Genomic DNA, 13,681 nt, shown 5'->3' with positions numbered 1-13,681 from the left:
GATTTTGTTTATGTCCTCAATTGCATTGACAAGTAAAAAGCGAATTGTTCGTATAGAAACAATAGATTTGTTTTTAGCAATAAAAGCAAAAGGTTAATCAAGAGTTTGAAGATGGAAGAGCTTGAATTGGCCTGACACAAACTTAAACTTCGGAGGAGGATAATAAAGCTGACAGAGAGAATATACAAAGCTTGATGATTTTAGTATTTGTTAAATTATTGTTAACATTAAAAAATTTAAATAAAAAAAAAATCAAGAACAATTCATGCGCGCGAAGACGAAAAACATGTTGCTGTCAATCTTCTTTTTCGTACGTGCGGCTCACGTGTGACCTAACTCTTATTTGATTTTCACAGAAGATTTAGCGATTAATATTGCAGCATGTGATCCCCATTTTGTAGGACAGTGACTGTGACTCTTCAAAGAATACAAGAGGCTTTAGTTCAAAACAAATCAACATGAAAAATGGAGACAAGAGAGAGTGAGAGTCATTAAAACATAAAAATTAATTAATTAATTATGTGAAAAGTTCTAGAATGGGGAATGTTTGGTGAATATTAGTCAAGCCCATACATGCGTGCTTCTTAATTAATTTGTTCGAGTACGTACCAACCAGCCAAGCTGGAATTTGTAATGAATCTAGTCGGTTTACAGTACCTGGCGCTTGCTTGTTTCTTTTTTTTTTTATTATTGGGGGGTAAATTCTCTTTGTTTGTGACCTTCTCTTTATAATTCTATTTTAAAGCAAGTTGTCTAACTGAAAATTTTAATTTTTTTTTCTGGTGGATCACTGTTCGTTTCTTGGCAGCCATACTATGGTGGTCAACAACAAATCTAATGGTGTCTATTTTTTTAATTTTATTACGACCACTAATTAATGTTGAGGGTGCCGGTTGATCAAGCTTCAACTAACACCTTTTTTCTTCATAAAATATAAACTATGGGTAGACTTCTCTCCAGATGTTAGCATATAGATTTCTAAGATAATCTTGATTGAGATATGGGGGTGCAATATAAATATTTGTACTTAAAGATTTCTTATAAAATTTTAAATTGCAATATATACGATGATCATAACAATTCAAAAAATAAAAAATAAATCATGTGAGTTCATGTAAGTGAGATTTGAATCTTATCTTCCGTATTATTTCAAGACGTTTTACTAATTAATCTAACTGACATTTTAATGTAATAATATAATGATATTACATGGGTATAAAGAGTTAGTGCCTTATCATTATTTATCTGAAAATAATTATATGTATTTGCCACAAATTAAGAAGATCCCAAAGCTATTATCAATTTCACATAAAGTTAATTTTTCAGTAATGAGCTTACAAATTCATAAATTCGTTCATGAACCGAGCCAAATTTCTTCAAAGATCTTGATTCCACACTATTCAGGTAAACCCTTTTTAAATTAGTAGACAGTAAGAATGTTCAGCTTTGTATAGTGGCTTGAGCTGTTGGGATTGCAGCCACCCATAAAGTTTAATTACATATATAATCAAACAAAAGAAGAAAGTGACATTTACATTGGGTGATTGTGATCCCCATTTCTTTGATTCTTCCTTTTGAATATATATTTGTAATAAACCTCCAGAGGCAGTAGAATTTTCAGCTTTCTAATGTGGCTTTTAATCAAGCTGTGGGATTGCAGCCACTGACCGAAGTTGACAGCTTATTGGATCTGCTTATAAACTCACGAGCTTCATTATTTTTAATAATGCGGGTATGCATTATATTCCAAGTGATTCTGCGTGAAGTGCTTTCTAACTTTTTTAAGTGTTTGGCGGATATTCTTTTACTTTGGAGGGAAGTAATAATGGAAGAGAAAAATTAATTGAGAGATAAGAGGGTTTGATTATTTTGTACTATAAATTAATCTTGTTTAAAGGAATATTTTTTATGAATCAAGTAATGAGTGCAGCACTTTCAGTGGACGTGGAGCTATATCATTTCTGCTGCATGTGCATGCTGATTTTGACCAAAACTTCAAATATCAATTCTTTTTTCAAAGCATAAACTCTTTTGTGTTGATTAATGATAATCTGAGTGTAAATGAAAGGAAATCGAATATGGTCATTCCGACCCACTCCTGTACAAAACGTTATAACTTGCCATTCAAATTTTGATTAATCATCATTTTTATGCATGTAACTTTTAAGATGTGCTATAAGATGTTCAAGTGTGACGGTAGATATTTGACGTGTTATGAGTTTTAATATCAAAATTGTGTCATAATAGAACTAATTAAAATCAAAAGTGAAATGTATGACGTTTCAGAACTAATTTTTTTAAAAAAAGAAGGTATTCTGTTAAAGTGAAATATGAAGTAAGATCATGATACCCCCTTGTATCGGGAGCGAAGTCAGTGAAGTGATAAACAAAATCAAGTTGCATGAAATTTACAAGTGGAAAACAACTCAACCAGTACTATTTCAGCTATAAAATACTTTCTTTTTTGTTTCTTTTTATCATTTCTACTGTAATTGCTGCAGGCTGCTGAGGGCGAATATTGAGACTCTTTTGAACTCATTGCCGGTTATAGAACTACATATATACCGTAAGTGGATATGAGCAATCCACTGAGCACTGAGAAGCACTACTATCTAGCAAATAGGTCTCGCTCATTGCCAGCTATATATTCATAGCCAATAATTTCCCCAAGAAACTTTACTACTTGAACTAACTAAGCACTCTTCAAGCTTCAAATTGGTTCTTTTCAAAGCTCAAAAGGCTTTGTTTTCGTAAATCAAATAGTAAGTTTTGTCCTCGGTCCCTTCTCAAAGGAATCAAATTAAACAAAATGGACGGAGACAAACCAATACAAGGACTGATAATAATTGCCTTAATCTTTGCCTACCAGCCTCATCTATCCTTTTCAATCAATCAAATACTAATAAATTGAGTTTCTGGTATGGGGTTCGGCTTCTCCTTTGGGTATAATTATTAAGTTCATTTTAAGATGGAAATTCTAAAGGAAAACAGAAGTAAATATAAAATATTTATGCTGTTGGTAAATATGCATGCACCTCCAGTTTATTTGTTGCTTGTTTTAATATTTCTCTTGTTTTGTATATGAATCCATGTTCTTGTTATTTTTAATTTTTATTTTTCATAAGCATTATAAAGTTGAGAAACTCATTTTTGTTTCAACTTCTTTGCGGGTTCTCTTGTTTGAACATTTATATTCATAATATAACAATCAAATACATGTAACATGTAACAAAACAAATAAAAAATGAAAGAAGCAAAAAGCATCCACATGATGACTTAAGAAAAAAGCACTTTTTTTTTTTTTTCTTCTGCAACTTTTAGCAGTGGAGAATTCTTACAAGATTAAGAGATTGAAAAATGCATCTGTTTGGGGGGTTTTACTAATATTTTCTCCCCTTTTAATTACAATCTCTCCTTCAACCAAAATTTAAATTAAACTCAAAGTTAATTACTCGACAATGAAGTATACAAGTCGAGTAACAACATTTTTTTTTTTAAAGTCACATGTTATCAACAAGTTAATATTTACACCGGCACTCTTTTGCCGGGATTTGGTGCCTTAAGGTTTTGATTTTTCTCAGTTTCCGGTGAATCAACAGTTTCTTCATCGATTGTGATAACCACATGGTTACTGTAACCATCCAAAACCGGATTCACACTCCCACGATGAAGCAAATGCGACGCCTTCCCCTCAGGCGATACATTAGGTTCCACTTCCTTGAAATGTGCTAGGTTTGATAAGTCAGTGACGGAGCCAGAAATTTTTTCGATACATTTCACTATCTCCATTAGTGTGGAAGCAACCGTAGCGGCAGGCACTATTGCTTGGAGGTCTAAAGTATTTAATGAGGCTTCTTTGAGAGCATTTTCTAAATCCTTGACTGCTTTTTTGGAGGCCTCTATATGAGAATTAGCAGGTGATGGATCAGTCATTTTTTTGATTGATGAAGCTAATGCTTTCAGTGCCTTGCTTGATTCTGAACTTATATTTTCGCACGATTCTTGAATTTTGCTTTGGATTTCCTGTGGTACCTGCAATACTAACAAAAATTGATTAATGAGCTGATTAAGTAATTAAAAAAATTATAATATATGAATGCTATTAATATTAATTAATTTTCTGCAAGTTTTGGCCGGTAGACGAAGTTAATTTCCTTAAAAGAATCAAAAATCAGTTTGGACCTAGTGTTAAGCTCAGCACTGAATCCCCCAAAACCAACCAACTAAACTAATTTTTATTACTAAAATGGAACTTACTAGTGCTGGGGCATTATGCTTAATGGCGACAAAGATTGTCCCATAAATTAAATATACTTTATCTATACTGTATACATGGGAATAAAAATTGGATTCTCTTTGCATATTCCGTAGCATTTTCCTTGAATCATTTAATTTAGGGAGAAGAGTCATGAATTAATACTTGGATTCTGGAATCGATGCAGCCATTAAGAGCTTCAATTTGGTAAGCACATTGGTGAGCAAAAGCTCCAATCTTCAAGTATTGCTGCCATGGATGTCGAAGCCGGAATTTGCCATGTCCAGGTTCCCATCTTGCAAAATTTGCCTGCAAAATTTTCAATGACATAGCAATTAGGCGTGTTTATTACTAAAAATTATGAGGGGAAAAAAAAAACAAAATTAGTAGAGATGTATGTAATTAAGGTAGTGAAGATCTGGAGGCAGAGCTGTACATATACTTACCAAATTATCCTCTTGGGTCTTGGAATTAAGAACACTTTTGTACTTTTGAAGAAATGATTTGTCTTTCTTGGTCACATCACCACCCTCTTCACTTTTGTTCACTTGAAAATATTCATCTCCAAATCCTGTTAATTTTTGTTATTAGAATCTCTTTGAAGATATATGAGTGTGTCTGTGTAAAATTAAATTATGTGTATGCTACCTTCAAGGTAGCATGCAAGGTTTTCTAAATTGGAAGCAATCAACTTGTGAAGATCTTCACCAGCCCAAACAGGGCATACAAAAATGGATATAACTGTACATGCTGCTCCTCCAACTAAGATTGTTGATAACCTTTGATGTGCCAACACCAAGAGTTCATCAACTCGGTACCCGGAAACAGCTACCATGCTGAATGTTAATATGAATATCAAGATACCATAATCATATCTTGCCTTCATACGCGGAAAAAATCGGGTAAATGTGGACGCTGCAGCTGCATATATAATTTTAAACACAACAAATTTTGCGTTAGTACTAAAGTATATATGTATATAATATTATAACTAGAATGCTCGTTTTGATTTTGAAAATTATGTCAAGTATTGAAAAATATATTTTTTTTTAATATACCTAGAATGAAGACAAGGATTCCAAGGACAATGGGTTCGCCTTTATCCCCGCAAAGGATTGCTGTGTGTTGTGCTCCAACACCGAGGGCACCAGCAATTAATGTGGCAAATCCTCTGTTGAGCCCTTTGCTCAGGGTTGCCCCTGGTGCAAGAAAAATCAATTGAGAATCTTTTGATTGATTATAATAAGCTCTTTTGACTTTTGAGCTTAATTTAAGCAGCTTAGCAATCTGACTTACCTACTGTAAACTCAAAGACTACTACAACTGTTAGCACAGCCCACATGCCAGAAACCCCAAAACTATCGTAAAGAGGCCTCGCATAGTACAACAAAGAGACCAATGTGAGAGCAAGTCCCACCTTTAAAGAGTGAGTGACTCTTCTTGGGTCATCTTGTCCTAGCTTTTTGATGCTCTTAGTAATATTGGTAACTTTAGCTTTCAAGCTACAAGGAAAAACCCGAAGCCAACCCCAGGCAGAAGCAAAAATCCCAGATTCCTTTTGTTGAGTTGCTGATTCCATCTCCATGGCCAAAGCTAAGCTAAATGTTTTGAGATTGTTTACAATTACTTCTCTTTTAAAAGTAACTTAGAAAGAGAAGAAGGAGAGGGAGAATTTTGAAGATGAATGGTGTGATTCTCAATGCCTCAATGGCCTATATTTATAAGAAGAAAAGTCAGATGAAACTCAAAAGAATATTATATATTTTATTGATGCATGTGTTGTCATTTTGTATATCTAAGACTAAAGGACGAAGAGTTTCTTTGGTAATTTGATTTCCCTTCAAAACAATATGGCTGATATAATTTTATAAGCAGAAGCAGAAGCAGCCCACAAATGTTTCAAGAGTTTGAGCCCACTTGTCAGAACAAAAAGGCAAAGTTAATTCAGCTTAGCCCGCTAAAAATAAAAACAAAGTATTTGTAGGAGTGCATGAAGTAGCTTCACCAGTTGTTACAGAATTTTTAAAAACTCTCTGTAGACTCAAAAAAACGCAGAAGCAGAATTTTGAGCACTTTCTTTGAGAAGCTTGAAATTTTCCTAACCGAGATGGTGATTTCTAGCTAACTGACCACTGTAAAGTTTTTGGTATGCTCTGTATCCCATTGTGTTAAAAATGTTGAGCTGACTTGATGGATTGTTGAATTAACTAAATTTGTTGGTGCCTCAAATCTGATTGGTAGGAAGATTATTTTATCATATCATTGACTTAGAAGACCTTTGTTTAATTAACTAAGTGATGCAGTGAGTTTTTCTTTTGTTCAAGTCAGAAAGTGGAAGAATGATGTAGCTTTAGCTTTAAAATATGGTTTGAATTTAACCAAAGAATCTCTTCAATTTCAACCAGCGCCTTCAAAAAAAAGGCTGGTAGAAGAACAATAGTATAGTAAAATTTTGGTGGTACTTTCTTGGAAAATTTACTTCTAATGGAAGTATGATTTCGCTTCTCTTGTTTTACCAAATATTCCCAAGTACAATGGAGGTTTGTTGAAACAAAACTTTTAAGTGGTGGTTTCCTAGTAATAAACGGGACCATAAGTTCATTAAGCAAGCTGCAAAGTGGTAAACTATTCCTTATAAGAGTATATAACCAGATCCGATTTAAAAATAAAAATAAAAATTGTGGCCGGCCTCAAGAGAAAACCTTACAGATATAATAAAAATAATATTATAAAATTTTTTAGTAGGAATATTAACAAAAATGTAGTAAGATATAAAATTTATTAAGGATATAATAATAAACCTTACAAACACCTCAAATATTTCACAATTCATGAAGAATTGAGACAATAATAACCTTTGTTTATTGTTTAAAATAACCAGCTATAAATAGTACCAGCCGGCACTGTTCATCTTCATTGTCTCACGTTATCAAAGATTAATATACATATTTGGGTGTCCAAACATCAAATTTAATTATTGAAGTGCTTTTTACAAATACCTAACTATTGTTTTAAACTAAAAGTTCAAAAATAGAGAGAGAAATCAATGATCCAAATATAGAAACCAAGTTATGAAGAGTTGAAGTTAAAAAACAGAAAGAAAAAAAAAAATTGCAATGTCATTAATTTTCAAGACAACTGTTCCTTTGCTATATTGGAACCAAGGATGTTAGTGAACTTAAGAAAGAATGATCAAAGGAATCAATGAAGGAATAAAAAATTAGAACAAAAGTCCAACAAAACTTAGTGTGTGCCTGAAACTCCTAACAAATTAAAAAGAAAAGTTAAGAATTTAATCACCACTACTCACTGCTATAAATCTAAAGAATGATGAATGCAGCGCCACACATTTGATCATATAATGACAACAGGAAAAGCAAAAAAATCAACTAATAAAATTAAAAGAAGATAACAAAATGACTCATAATCATCAGACACTTTCATAAAATATTAAAATTATTCCTTGCTGACATATATATCCCTCCTTACCTTCTTGATCTTCTTTTACTTTTGGATTTAGTTATTTTTAAAATTACCCAAAAGAAATTGCATGTTTATTTCAAGAGAAATAATAATATAAAGACTGCATTAACCTTTTATAAACACACACACACACATAAATATAATCGGTTTAATTAATTTTCTTATACATGAGATGAGCAAAGTCAGCAATCACCAGTACTGAGTAGGATCTGACGCGATCATTTGATTCTTTTCAATATTATCTTCACGATATTAAATTCCTTACCGAATTCTAGATTTTAAGCCTTTGAATTCGATGGTGTGGTGGAAAGTTGATTTTGTGAAATAAGAAAATTGAAAAACAAAACAAACGGATCGCGCTTTTACAATATTCATGATCTTTTCAATCTTTTTCTTTCTTCTTTTTTCAGGCTACTTGTCTTCTTTGATTGTATGCCATCAAAAAATTTATACACTCAATCCAAAGTTACATAAGAATGGGAATTTTCTTTTCCAATTTATCCATTTGCACTAAAACTTTTTTTTTTTCTTTCCAAATTTGCAAAAATCAAAGAAGCAACTTGCATGGAACCGGTGGCATGCATGCATGGACGGACCAAACCTTATAAGAGGGAAACAGCAAAGCCGAGTTAAAATGCTTGGGTACTGTCAGCCTCGCCTTATCCACTCTTTTATATTCTTTTGTTTCATATATTATTTTTTTTTTACGAGGATTCATAGTTGTGGCAATAATTGAGGGGTCTAAAACATTTAATAGAAAAATTGATCGATTTTAGTTCATTTTTGGTTTTGGTCGAAGGAGGAGCGATGTGAGCTGTAGATGCTGCTAGACAGTATGGAAGAATATGTGCATTTTGTTTTGTAGTTATTATTCTCGCATGTAAATCTTTTAACCTTATTTTTATCTTCATTTACTATATCTTGAGGGAACCCTATTCCATTAAGCTGAATTTGTGACCTGTATTTATAATTCACATTCAGAAATTTGTAAAAACAGGAGTAAAGTACCATTAGTTTTGCTAACTCCCTACATGACGAAGATAGAATTTTGTTGTATTAGTAGTAGATATGTCAATATCGAGTGATGACATTTTTCCCCAAAATCTGTATAAACAATTATTTCACCAAAATAATAATAATAATAATTACAAAAATTCAAAGTAATTTTAAAAAAATCAAATAAAGAAAAAATTTGGACAATCAATTAGTTAATTGCATCCTTCTTACCTAATCTATTGCTTGTTTTTTTATAAAAAAAAAAATGGAGTCACTTTACTATGTTTTTAAACTCATCGGGATGCCCTTGATGTTACAATTCCCGATATACTTTTTAGAGTGACAATTTGGTTTTTTTATAACAGATAAATTTTACAATTGAAAAATGAATGGATTTTAACAATAATTTGAAGTAAAAATTAGTTGAAAATTAACAGAACATTGTTAACGCCAATAAACGGAATATGGTTGCTTTTTGATACATTGTTGGTATATGGTATTGCTTAACTTTGAAAATAATATAAACTTCAGACAATTAAATGTAATGAGTTAGATCATAGACTAGAATTTAACGAAATTGAGCTATGCTATAAAGATTCCAAAATAATTTGACTTTAATATGAAAAAAAGAAGCAAAAAATAGATAAGTTGCACCATCAATGTCAAAACCTAAGAATATTTAGTGACTCTTTAATTAAAAGATTTTCCAAACCATTGAAGTAAAAAATATTATATAATGATAATTTAGACTTTTAAGTAAGTAAACGTGTGCAAGTTAATTAGTTAGGCAAATATTTTTATTGAAAGGCTGCATTGCACTCGACAGGCCGAGACTAAAGACTTTCTGTAAAAGATAAAGCACATCATTAAGGGTTTCATGAATGATGAGCATCTTAATTGAGACGCATATGTAACATCAATTTGATTCTGATTTCTATATTATCTTACTCAATGGTTAACAGTGGATTTGCTATGCATGTTCTCATGGAACGAAAAGAACAGTTTAACAGTGGTTTTTTTTTTTTTTTTTTTGAGAATTTAGTACACTCCGAAGATGATACAATTTGGAGTTAGGAATATGATGTTAGATTCTTAATCCAACATTGTTAGATCCTTAAACTAATATTGGATTTATATGTGAATAATTATATGTTGCGGATTGTCTTATAAGATTAAGTCTAATTAAAAGTGATCTATTAAGATCTTCGGTATGTAACTTGAGATTTAATATATCTGATAGAGTGTGGTCTTTAATGTGTAGAAACTTAAGAGTAATTTATATTTTTATGATGGATGAGACTATTTGAACCCATCATAATACTCAATAAACTCATTCACTAAATAAAGCCATCATCTAGATTTAAAAATTTATTTTTTTCTCAATAAACCCATCTTTATACCCAATACATCCTTATTTGAATCTCTTTGATTTATTTTTTTTCCTTCTTCTTTGCAACTTCTGTCTCTCTACTTCCACTTAGTATTTTGTTTTTGTTGTATAACTAAATCTTCATTATTCTTGGCTTGTTGTAGTGCTTCTTCTTTTTTTTTAAAGAATATTGTTTGTTATCAAAGGCTTTTATATTATTCCTTTGCTTATCTTCTCCATAATTTATCGCAGCGGTATAAAAGTACAAAATTATACATACAAGCTTTCTTTTTATTATTTTTCACTTTTAGCATACGCACCTGATAATTCTTAAATGTATAATAATAATTATGATGGCAAGAACAAAGGTAGCAAAGGCATTGGGCTTGATGGTGAGGCAAAGGAGAAACGACAGTGAATCTGGGACGCAAAAGAATAATATGTTAGTAGCACTTTTGGCCGGAGAAAATCATTGATTTCTTGGTGGTTTTGTTGGTGCTAGCCATGAAACTACATCCACCATTATGAAAAATAAATGCAAAGATAAAAACTTTAGAGAGAGAAAAATTAAAGACAATAAAGTTATAATGTTTAGCTAAATTGGTTATAATAATAATTTAAGTTAAGGATATTTGTGTCATGATTTTTATTTTTAAGAAATTGATTTGATTAGTAGTTTGGTAGGTCTAAATAGCCTCATCCTTCTATGATGGGTTGAAATATGAATACTTAATGATAAGAGAAATTATTTATATAAGTGGTTATGGTCCCCATATGTAACATTCTATTCTCTTCTGACATTCTATCATCAGAGAGAGTACAACGTGAAAGTTAAAGAATTTTCCAGGATAATGTGTTAATATGTAAGATAAATAACACGACTTTAAAAAGTAATTAAGCACCATAGATTCATGTACGATTCTACATATTTGATTACTGATTATTAATAATACAATATGAATGTTCATAGATTATAGATGATGATTTTCACCAAAGATTTATTGTTCTAACATATGAATTATACATTCATCATAATCTAAATAGGTTACAATTTCAAGTTAGAAATATGAATGTATAGATTTATCATATCCCAAATACATGTTGAGCATTAATAATAAATTTATGCCCATTTATGTATCTAGTTTCATAGAAATTCTAGAATACTTTCGAGGTAATACAACTAATTATTGCATTTATAATATGTGTAGTTGAATTTTGTATAATTACTATTTACATGTTAGTTTTTTAAAATAAATGCATATGCTAGGCCATCACATCATTTACAAATTGTAAAGTTAACATATTACCTCATAGATATTCTAAAATTTCTCTAACTTTCACTAATATTAAAATAAATATACTAATCCTAGCTAAATTTATGAGAAAGAGATATTTTATTTAGTTACTTTTGACTTCAAAGGGAAATAGAACTCACTCTCAACAAAGTTGGATTTCGAAGGACTTACAGTTTCCATTCCAAGTAAGTGAAGCAAACAGTTGCATATTTTTAGCCATTAGATTTCTCAATGTCCAACTAGTAACTGACTCTTTAGCCATTGAAAGTTAACCGCAAATGGCATCTGCCTATTCCTTGATTATTAACATTTTTTTGGACAAAATCTTTTGGTTTGTCAACATTTTTCTTCATTATGAATTTGAATTCAATGCTGAGCTTATCTTTTTGTAAACCTTTTAGAAAAATATTATTAGTAATTGAATAAGAATATAAAACTAATTAAATCTCAATTGTGTGTGAACTTTTATTATAATAGTGCGATCAAAGTGTTCTCTACTTCTCTTTTAACATAAATATGGATTCAATAATGAATTAAGTTATGCCCATTCTTTAAAGATTTTGCGTCATATTCAAATTTTTAATAATATATGACATTTATATTTTTATTCAATAACTACCGATAAAAATTAAGATCAGCACAAAACTTATATAGCATTCCAAATCCTTTTAATCTATGTATCTTTAAAATACTCATTAACATAATTGTATAATCTTAAGCACTTGTATATATTTTGGGAAATTTATAAAAATGGCCATAAAACTTTTGCGTTTTTCAACTTTAGCCCTTCAAAGTTTTTTCTATCATAACTAGCCAAACACCCTATGTTTGGACTACATTACCATCATCACTTTCATCAAATTTACAAAGCCATGCCACTTTTTCAATTCCAGTACAAGTAAATACGGATCTTCCTCAACAACTTAACAAACCTTCATCACTCTCAACAAACTTCATCATTCTCGATAAATCAATTACATAATTGAATATATAATCATCAATGGGAGAGCTTCTTAAAATTAGTTTATACTCTTACACAATGTAAACCTTTAATCTATTGATTTTATCAACTAAGTTCGAAATTAAAGTGGGTTTTGTTGCAAATATTGTTATTTTTCATTCATAAAACAATGTGATTTGTTAAAGTACTTAGTTTGAGTTGAGAAATGAAGAAAAATCATTGAAAACACAGAAAAATCGGGCAAAAAATGAAGTTCAGAACAAGTGAGACATGCAAGTGGGACAAGTGCATGTCTCACATAAACGCATTGCATTTATGTGCGACAGGCACCTGTCTCACTGCCTGTCGCACATAAACCCACGGATTTTATGGAATACATAATTTTGGATTTGATTTGTCTCGTCGTAAGCTTCGAAACGGTATATTATACGCCTAAAACGGATATATATAGCTCAAGTTATGGCTTTCGAAACATATATGAAATTTAGTGCGACAGGCACCTGTCCCACTTGCTTATCTCACTAAATTTCATATATGTTTCGAAAGCCATAACTTGAGCTATATATGTTCGTTTTAGGCGTATAATATACCGTTTCGAAGCTTACGACGAGACAAATCAAATCCAAAATCATGTACTCCATAAAATCTGTGGGTTTATGTGCGACAAGCAGTGGAACAAGTGCCTGTCGCACATAAATGCAGTGCGTTTATGTGAGACAGGCACCTGTCCCACTTGCATGTCTCACTTGTTCTGAACTTCATTTTTTGCCCGATTTTTCTGTGTTTTCAATGATTTTTCTTCATTTCTCAACTCAAACTAAGTACTTTAACAAATCACATTATTTTATGAATGAAAAATAACAATATTTACAACAAAACCCACTTTAATTTCGAACTTAGTTGATAAAATCAATAGATTAAAGGTTTACATTGTGTAAGAGCATAAACTAATTTTAAGAAGCTCTCCCATTGATGATTATATATTCAATTATGCAATTGATTTATCGAGAATGATGAAGTTTGTTGAGAGTGATGAAGGTTTGTTAAGTTGTTGAGGAAGATCCGTATTTACTTGTACTGGAATTGAAAAAGTGGCATGGCTTTGTAAATTTGATGAAAGTGATGAGGGTAATATAGTCCAAACATAAGGTGTTTGGCTAGTTATGATAGAAAAAACTTTGGAGGGTTAAAGTTGAAAAACGTAAAAGTTTTATGGCTAATTTTATAAATTTCCCATATATTTTCTGATCCGCACAGGGTAGCCCCCACATTCACATTGTATTGTTCTGGGAATATCATTTTCAGTTCAAACAAAATAGTGA

The 13,681-nt window shown here is 31.2% G+C and overlaps 1 protein-coding gene across 1 annotated transcript; it reads right to left on the bottom strand.

The window, feature by feature from the left end:
* Positions 1–3,493: 3,493 nt before the first annotated feature.
* On the bottom strand, positions 3,494–5,926 carry LOC18039245 (aluminum-activated malate transporter 8). The gene is made up of 6 exons (XM_006429999.2): positions 5,552–5,926; positions 5,314–5,454; positions 4,904–5,176; positions 4,702–4,826; positions 4,421–4,564; positions 3,494–4,032 (listed from the first exon to the last, which is right to left on the bottom strand). The coding sequence occupies exons 1-6, from the start codon at positions 5,838–5,840 to the stop codon at positions 3,526–3,528; spliced, it is 1,479 nt and encodes a 492-aa protein (XP_006430062.1). The 5' UTR covers positions 5,841–5,926; the 3' UTR covers positions 3,494–3,525.
* Positions 5,927–13,681: the final 7,755 nt, after the last annotated feature.

This window comes from Citrus clementina, unplaced genomic scaffold (genome assembly GCF_000493195.1).
Source record: "Citrus clementina cultivar Clemenules unplaced genomic scaffold, Citrus_clementina_v1.0 scaffold_6, whole genome shotgun sequence".
Classification (NCBI taxonomy): Eukaryota; Viridiplantae; Streptophyta; class Magnoliopsida; order Sapindales; family Rutaceae; genus Citrus; species Citrus x clementina.
This window is presented reverse-complemented; position numbering and strand designations above follow the sequence as displayed.

Bases quoted from the DNA above. Each gene is read 5' to 3' on its own strand.
- LOC18039245 (XM_006429999.2), bottom strand. From the start codon at position 5,840: ATGGAGATGGAATCAGCAACTCAACAAAAGGAATCTGGGATTTTTGCT. The intron at 4,827-4,903 runs GTAGCATACACA...AAAAATTAACAG, and splicing joins CCTTGCATGCTACCTTGAAG to GATTTGGAGATGAATATTTT. The intron at 4,033-4,420 runs GTATTAATTCAT...TTAGTATTGCAG, and splicing joins GCATCGATTCCAGAATCCAA to GTACCACAGGAAATCCAAAG.